Below are 8884 nucleotides of genomic sequence, written 5' to 3'. Positions count from 1 at the left end.
GTGTGTTTTGCGGCTGTTGTAATGTGACAGATGTGTTTGATAGATTTGCTTTTCACTGAGGTCGCGGAAAAGCACGGCTGTCTATCAAACAGGAAGCGTGTGACAATGCATGTGGTCAGGTGCTGAGAGGAACAGTGGGTGCTCTGTGCATAGCTGTCATCATTCTGCGTGTGTGTATGTGTGTAGATGTAGAGAGAGAGAGAGAGAGCAAGAGAGAGAGGTATGAAGAGGGAGAGAGAGAGAGAGGTATGAAGAGGGAGAGAGAGAGAGAGGTATGAAGAGGGAGAGAGAGAGAGAGGTATGAAGAGGGAGAGAGAGAGAGAGGTATGACGAGGGAGAGAGAGAGAGAGGTATGAAGAGGGAGAGAGAGAGAAAGGTATGAAGAGGGAGAGAGAGAGGTATGACGAGGGAGAGAGAGAGAGAGGTATTCCTGCAAAACACAATTTGACCCTTTCTTTTTTAAACTGAAATTGACAAATAATATTGTCATACATTCATCACAATACAATGCAGTCCAATGGGAAAATGCATCTATTTTTCCCCAATTCCAGAAAAAAGGTAGGTTTTCTTTAATCATTTGTTTTTGTGTTTTATATTTTTGCAGAATACAGAACAATAATGTTACACGAGTGGGTCTGCGTATGAGCATGCAGTGTGGCATGTGCTGTCGTAGTGTGTGACAGTAGGCCGCAGGGCTGAGCTCTCCAGAGGGATTCTTTCATAGAGAATTCTCCGGAAGCTCACTGACCTCCCAGCAGATCCATATTGACGGCGCCGGGAGAGGGGGCGGCCACCGTGCTAGTGGGAGGGGCTAGAGAGACTCCAGGTTCTGCAGCTGCAGGAGTGGGCGTGGCCGCAGCGGAGGAGGAGGGGGCGGCCTCTGCTGTGAGGGTGGGCTCGGAAAGCAAGGAGTCGCCCATCATTTCTGCGAGCGCCAATGGTGGGGGGTGGCGTATCCACAACCCCAAATAAACAATACCAAAATAAAATCCAACAAAGTCCCATGGTAACCAAAAATAATAGTCACCAATCGTAACCAAATCAATAATGGGAAAAAGCAAGACCAAAAATAGACCAAAATCAAAAGCGAAATAAATGAATAAAGTCAAAATATGAACCAAATCAAAGTACCAAAAATAAACCCAAATTACCCCGATATCAACCAATGAAAGACAAAATTGTCAACCAAAGCAGCCCCCATATAATCCAGAACCAAACCAGTGAAAATGCAGGGGGGGGGGTAGAGAAAAACAAAGAGAAAGTCTACTGAGACAAAGACCAGAGTGAACAGTACTATGAGACAAACAAGGAGGTACAGTAGTGGTTATAGAGCTACACAAAAACATAGAGGCCAATTCAAGGTCACCCCGATCACACAGATCACACGTGGCATGCACATAGAAACTAGAAAATTAAGACCTGATGTGGATATCTAGTTAAAATAGTTTTTTGACTATTGCACATAACAATCGGTGGCTGCAATCAAGGTGACCTGGAACATGGCTTGAAGAATAATTCCCGTTATCGTTAAGTTTATTTTCGTTTTTCTATCATCTGTCGTCATATACCGACATTTTGGAATCAGGGACTCTTCTTTGTTGTGTGGTTGGAGTCAAGGAAAGATCTGACACATCCAACTCACTCAATAATGGCCCTATAGTTGACCAGATTTGAGTTGGAATGAATCGCTGTGTGTCTGGGAGTGTTGCATTCATGCATTCATTTATTTATTTGACATTTTATTTTGGACTTCATGGTGTTTTTGTTTTGTTTCTTCTTGACTTGTTTAAAGCAGACGTGTCCGGCCCATGGGGACATTAACATGTGTTGTCGGGCCTTACAAATACATTTGATTTGATTTGATGAAATATAAAAAGGGTCAGGAATATAAAATAACAGGAATTATCCTTTAAGACAAGGCCGGGCTATAGACTAGGAGAGTTGCAGGGTGACACTCACCTGACCCGAGAAGGTCTGCGGAGGCAGAGAAGGATCACAGGGGGAAAGTAAATCACGTGTTTTCATTACGTTTTATTCAAGAACACGCTAAAGAACACGCTAAAGGAACACACCAACTTTTTGGGAAATTCGCTTATTTGCCATCTACCCTGGAGGTAGACAAGCAGATACATACCCTTTTCTTCTCTGTGCATGCATTAGGCTTAGGGAACAGCCGCACCGTTAGCCTAGCTTAGCGCCATTCACTGGAAGTAGGTGTGCCAGTGTAGCCTAGTTCCCAACAGTCACGAAATCTATAACTCCAAATACAACTCCAAAACATTCCTGTAAACATGTTGTGACCTGTGTATTTTCCACCTGGAGAAATAAAAGAAAATTATTAGACATTTTCGTTTTCTAAGCAGATATATACTCTGAACAACTTTTTTGCTGAACCACTCCTGCCTGGGCGCAGTTATTTCATCACCTCAAAAGCCCTAAATGACGCTAAGCTAGGCTAACGGTGCGGCTGTTCCCTAAGCCTAATGCATGCACAGAGAAGAAAAGGGTATGTGTCTGCTTGTCTACCTCCAGGGTAGATGGCAAATAAGCTAATTTCCCAAAAGTTGGCATGTTCCTTTAACCTCAATTAAAGATGGCTGTCTAAAACAAACCATAATGGCATTTAAAAATGTTTTAATTTCAATGGCAAGTATAAGAACAGCATGGATCAATTTGTAGTTAAGAAGAAAAAAATAAAACTGATGACGACAGTGAAACATGATGTACCTCCCCAAGACGTGGGTCCTGCAGATGGAACTGAAGGACCAGAGGAGGAGAGAGGGTCCAGGTCCAGCAGAGAGCTAGAGAGAGAGAGAGAGAGAGAGAGAGAGAGAGAGAGAGAGAGAGAGAGAGAGAGAGAGAGAGAGAGAGAAAGAGAGAGAGAGAGAGATCAAATCTCCACCTTTAAGTGGTCATCTTAAAGTCCCGTCTGGACTATGTAAACCCCGTTCTTGTAGGGCTACCCAGCAATACCCTGAACAGGCTGCAATATGTCCAGAACTCAGCTGCTATAGGGTTCAATCACCCACACCACATCGTCCCCACCCTCATCCACCGCCACTGGCTTCCAGTCAAGTCCTGCATCAATTTCAAGATCCTCCTCATCACCTACAAAGCCCTTCACTCCCTTGCCCCCCGGTACCTATACTGACCTCCTCCATCCCGCCCCGGAGGCTGCGGTCCTCTGACTCTGGTCTCCTCTCCATCCCCACCACCAACCTGCGCACTGTCGGTCCCAGAGCCTTCTCTGTTGCCGTACCCACCCTCTGGAACTCCTTCCCTCCAAACATATGTAGTGCTACATCCCTGCTCTCTGGGTGCTACTCACTCTTCCTCTGGGGGGGGGGGGGTTAACTCACTCTTCCTCTGGGGGGGGGGGGGTTAACTCACTCTTCCTCTGGCTCTGGGATGGCAGCAGCAGCAGCAGAACTCTCCCCGGGCGGAGGCTGCAGCGTGGGGACGGCGTTTGAGGATTTGGCAGGAGTGGAGGTGGGAGACACATTGTTGCTGGGAGACCCCTGGTGGAAGAGAGAGGCGGGGAGATCGAGAGTTAACACACCGGGAGGTAGTACAGTAGTGGAAAGGGAATGATAGAAGAAGAAATTATATATATCGATAACCTTCCTATTGTACTAGAAAATGGCACACACGCGCGTCAAATTACTATTACTATTAATTACTACAAATTATTATTAGTTTATTAAGGTTATGGCCACACGGATTCATCACAAAACAGAGACACATGGACAGATGGTGTTGCTGTCCATTGGTTTGTTTTTGCGACAGACAGTGCAGTGCCCGCCCCTTTTTTCTGTCTGTCAAATGTATACATTGGGACTGGGAGAATTTTTTTTGTCCCATTGCTAGCGTATAAAAGCTGGTAGGATAAATATTACGAAAACAGTAAAGAAGTATTCATAAAACGTGTAACTCACCTTTGTTGGAGACCTGAAATAGAGGAGGAATATTTAGTATCGTCATAAAGAATGTGTAGGCAAGCCTAACACTGGCTACCAAAAATACCAAACAGGTTCACAAAATTGTTATAAAACGAATCACTTTCACAAAGAAATTGCCAACATAGGTCACATGTGATCCTATACTGATTCACATTTACATGTCAGCATGTAATAACATTCCATATGCGGTGACATGTCATTATGTTCACATAATGGTCCTATGTCACATTATGTAAACAAAGCAAAGTCAACAAATGTAATCAATCTCCATGTTTGACCTCATTACCGTGACCCTATCATGGTATTTCCCCAAAAGTATCATGGTATTTCCAAAAAAGTATTTTTGGTCAGTACCATCATGGCAGTGAGCAAAAGTGATGGAAATGCTTCAAATCGGATGATACCATGCTATTATTTAAGTACAAACAACAAACAAATACAACAAATACTTATTGCACAGCTATGGTGGTGCATGATGGTCAAGTTAGCACACGTTTTAAACAGAAATCATCACATCAATGCTATTAGAGTGGGGTTCATAGGGAGGTGTAGTCTGACGTCACTTTAGTTTCCGGCACGGTCCACCCGTATAGGGATTTATCATTGGGAAAATGTATTATCGGCTATTGAAATAATTCTGCCTCATGAACATTGGCAAGCTTTCCATTTTTGTACAAAATGAGTTCCCTTCTATCACTAACATTATTGTTTAAGCATTTTTGGTTGAAATAAAGTTAGTTAAAAGGTTGTTTAATTTGTCGTAAAAAATAACTACACTTACCAGTAGAACGCCTGTCGTTCAGTGCTGTCGCCTAATACACATCACGGCCATTGTGTAGTTTCTCAGTGAACGAAAACATAAACGTTGTTATTTTGCTACTTTTACGATTAATCGCAATTTTTTTTCATGTTGAGCTATAGATTGTGGATGAATACACAGAGAAAGGTACACCATGCACAATGACCTAACCACTACACCTCCCTATTGATGGTAATTTGCGTAGAGGGAGAGGGAGTAGACTACAGTATATAATACACTCTCTACAAATCAAAAACATGTTACTGTACGTTGTTAATCTACTAAGAAGTTAGTCCCAAACAAAATGTGTACCCCAAACAAAATGTGTAGTATGCTCACCCTTCACTGGTGTTTCCAAATGACCACAAAAGAAGGAGGATAAGAAGAGAGGAGGATAAGAAGAGAGGAGGATAAGAAGAAAGGAGGATAAGAAGAAGAGGATAAGAAGAGGAGGATAAGAAGAGGAGGATAAGAAGAGGAGGATAAGAAGAGAGGAGGATAAGAAGAAGAGGATAAGAAGAGGGGGATAAGAAGAGAGGAGGATAAGAAGAGAGGAGGATAAGAAGAGGAGGATAAGAAGAGAGGAGGATAAGAAGAGGAGGAGGATAAGACAAGAGGAGGATAAGAAAAGAGGAGGATAAGAAGAGAGGAGGATGAGAAGAGAGGAGGAGAATACGAGAGGAGGAGAAGAAGAGAGGAGGATAAGAAGAGAGGGGGATAAGAAGAGAGGAGGATAAGAAGAGGAGGATAAGAAGAGAGGAGGATAAGAAGAGAGGAGGATAAGAAGAGGAGGATAAGAAGAGAGGAGGAGAAGAAGAGAGGAGGAGAAGAATGGAGGAGGAGAAGAAGAAGAGAGGAGGATAAGAAGAGGAAGAGAAGAAGAGAGGAGGATAAGAAGAGGAGGATAAGAAGAGAGGAGGATAAGAAGAAAGGAGGATAAGAAGAAAGGAGGATAAGAAGAAAGGAGGATAAGAAGAGGAGGATAAGAAGAGAGAAGGATAAGAAGAGGAGGATAAGAAGAGAGGAGGATAAGAAGAGAGGAGGATAAGAAGAGGAGGATAAGAATAGAGGAAGATAAGAAGAGAAGAGGATAAGAAGACAGGAGGATAAGAAGAGAGGAGAAGAAGAGAGAAGGAGAAGAAGAGAGAAGGAGAATAAGAGAGGAGGATAAGAAGAGAGGAGGATAAGAAGAGAGGAGGATAAGAAGAGAGGAGGATAAGAAGAGAGGAGGATAAGAAGAGAGGAGGATAAGAAGAGGAGGATAAGAAGAGAGGATAAGAAGAGAGGAGGATAAGAAGAAAGGAGGATAAGAAGAAAGGAGGATAAGAAGAGAGGAGGATAAGAAAAGAGGAGGATAAGAAGAAGAGGATAAGAAGAGGAGGATAAGAAGAGAGGAGGATAAGAAGAAAGGAGGATAAGAAGAAAGGAGGATAAGAAGAGAGGAGGATAAGAAGAAAGGAGGATAAGAAGAGAGGAGGATAAGAAGAGAGGAGGATGAGAAGAGAGGAGGAGAATACGAGAGGAGGAGAAGAAGAGGGGAGGATAAGAAGAGAGGGGGATAAGAAGAGAGGAGGATAAGAAGAGGAGGATAAGAAGAGAGGAGGATAAGAAGAGAGGAGGATAAGAAGAGGAGGATAAGAAGAGAGGAGGAGAAGAAGAGAGGAGGAGAAGAAGGGAGGAGGAGAAGAAGAGAGGAGGAGAAGAAGAGGAAGAGAAGAGAGGAGGATAAGAAGAGGAGGATAAGAAGAGAGGAGGATAAGAAGAAAGGAGGATAAGAAGAGGAGGATAAGAAGAGAGAAGGATAATAAGAGGAGGATAAGAAGAGAGGAGGATAAGAAGAGAGGAGGATAAGAAGAGAGGATAAGAAGAGAGGATAAGAAGAGAGGAGGATAAGAAGAGAGGAGGATAAGAAGACAGGAGGATAAGAAGAGAGGAGGAGAAGAAGAGAGAAGGAGAAGAAGAGAGAAGGAGAATAAGAGAGGAGGATAAGAAGAGAGGAGGATAAGAATAGAGGAGGATAAGAAGAGGAGGATAAGAAGAGAGGATAAGAAGAGAGGAGGATAAGAAGAAAGGAGGATAAGAAGAGAGGAGGATAAGAAAAGAGGAGGATAAGAAGAAGAGGATAAGAAGAGGAGGATAAGAAGAGAGGAGGATAAGAAGAAAGGAGGATAAGAAGAGAGGAGGATAAGAAGAGAGGAGGATAAGAAGAAAGGAGGATAAGAAGAGAGGAGGATAAGAAGAGAGGAGGATAAGAAGAAAGGAGGATAAGAAGAAAGGAGGATAAGAAGAGAGGAGGATAAGAAGAGAGGATGATAAGAGGAGGATTAGAAGAGAGGAGGATAAGAAGAAAGGAGGATAAGAAGAGAGGAGGATAAGAAGAAAGGAGGATAAGAAGAAAGGAGGATAAGAAGAGAGGAGGATAAGAAGAGAGGATGATAAGAAGAGAGGAGGATAAGAAGAAAGGAGGATAAGAAGAAAGGAGGATAAGAAGAGAGGAGGATAAGAAGAAAGGAGGATAAGAAGAGAGGAGGATAAGAAGAGAGGAGGATAAGAAGAGAGGAGGTTAAGAAGAGAGGAGGATAAGAGGATGATAAGAAGAAAGGAGGATAAGAAGAAAGGAGGATAAGAAGAAAGGAGGATAAGAAGAGAGGAGGATAAGAAGAAAGGAGGAAGGGTTACAGGAGATGAAGAAAAGACAGTACGGTTGAAGAGTGTTTGTCACTAAGGCTGTGTTCACACTGCAGGCAGAATTGGCCCGAATCAGATTTATTTGCTCATTATGTGACTCAGATCTGTCTGTTTCATGACAGTGTGAACAGCACAAATCACATTGGGCCTCATTCATGAAGCGATATAAGGACAGATTTCCTCTCATTTTGTTCTTAACTAGAATTTTTTCTTACCTGGGATTCAGCAATGTTTTCTTATGTTTGCTTTTCTCTCAGGCAAGACCAAATTATAAGAGTGGTTGAGAGCAGATAAGAAACTGCTTTAAGGCCAGTGATCTGCACAAACTAAAATACTCTTAACTCGCTGACATCTTGACGGATTTACAAACGGTTTGGTTTATTACAAAAACGTTATTAACGTGGCTGTGATTCTTGCTTGGAAGAATTTTTATTAAAAAATCTAGTCTTTATATATATCTATGGTTGTGTCTGGCTTCAAGTGTGAAACATTTCCATTTCTAGTAATCGAATAAGGGTTATTGTATATGTGACCGGGTCAAACGGGAGGGTATTGAGCAGCTGTCCTACCCCTTCTTTCCTCTTTTCTCATCCTCCAGGCTGTTCATGTGCGTCTCCAGAGACTCCAGGATACTGCTGGGAGCCTGAGGAGGGGGAGATGGGGACACACCTTCATCATCATCAAACCTTTATTTATTCTCAAAAAGACCATTTTAGGTCACCCTCATTGTCAATGTCGTCGAGACTTTACAGACATTTCAATGCACACATCTCTACAATATAACAATAATACATATTAATAACTATCTAAATAGTACTTTTTTTCAACACATGGACCACAGTCCAGAGTGCCCCACAGCCATTAGTATAAAATGAACATAGGCATAAAATCAGCACACAATTGACAGAATAAAAAACAAAGCATGAATTGCAGACATAATAGGTATAAAAGACAATAAAAGTAGTGCAATGTAAAATAGGCATAAAATAAATACAATGTCGCTCGAAGGCATGTGAAACCCCCCCGGAACAGTCAGACCCCCAAACACCCCACACATCAATCCCAAGCACATCCCCATCCAAGACACACACCCCGATAAAGCACGTCATGACAGAAGGAAAACACAAACAGCCCGCGCGCCACTCTCACCGCCATGCACGGCGACGGGAATGCCACCCCTGCGGGCCGCTCCATCTCCCCCGGCCCCGGCGCCCCCGCCACCACGAGGAAAACCAGTGAATCACACGCCCCCCGCCCCCAAACTCCACAGAGGAATGACAGGCCACGCGCCCCAGGACCCGCAGCCACGCCAAACACTCAAGCAGACAGACACAACAGCGGCCAAACGAAAAGACACGCAGCACCGGGGCGGTCCGAGATGACACCGGGACCCGCCCGGGACACAGCAGAAGCCACGGCGAGCCCCCCACGCAAGGAA

The 8884-nt window shown here is 43.5% G+C and overlaps 1 protein-coding gene across 1 annotated transcript in view; it reads right to left on the bottom strand.

Moving 5' to 3' along the window:
* LOC311241670 (clathrin coat assembly protein AP180) overlaps positions 1 to 8884 on the bottom strand; it is a gene marked incomplete at its 5' end in the record, with an annotated part of 113513 nt that overhangs the window by 10602 nt on the left and 94027 nt on the right. The window contains 5 exons of the mRNA XM_084330547.1: positions 749 to 925; positions 2728 to 2801; positions 3391 to 3518; positions 3936 to 3948; positions 8016 to 8089. Of these exons, the coding sequence (XP_084186673.1) occupies positions 749 to 925; positions 2728 to 2801; positions 3391 to 3518; positions 3936 to 3948; positions 8016 to 8089 (466 nt within the window). The remainder of the gene's footprint in view (positions 1 to 748; positions 926 to 2727; positions 2802 to 3390; positions 3519 to 3935; positions 3949 to 8015; positions 8090 to 8884) is intronic.

The sequence above is a fragment of the Notolepis coatsorum genome (assembly GCF_963971535.1).
Source record: "Notolepis coatsorum genome assembly, chromosome: 15".
Lineage (NCBI taxonomy): Eukaryota > Metazoa > Chordata > Actinopteri > Aulopiformes > Paralepididae > Notolepis > Notolepis coatsorum.
The sequence above is the reverse complement of the archived record's forward strand: the minus strand, read 5'-3'. Positions and strand labels throughout refer to the sequence as shown.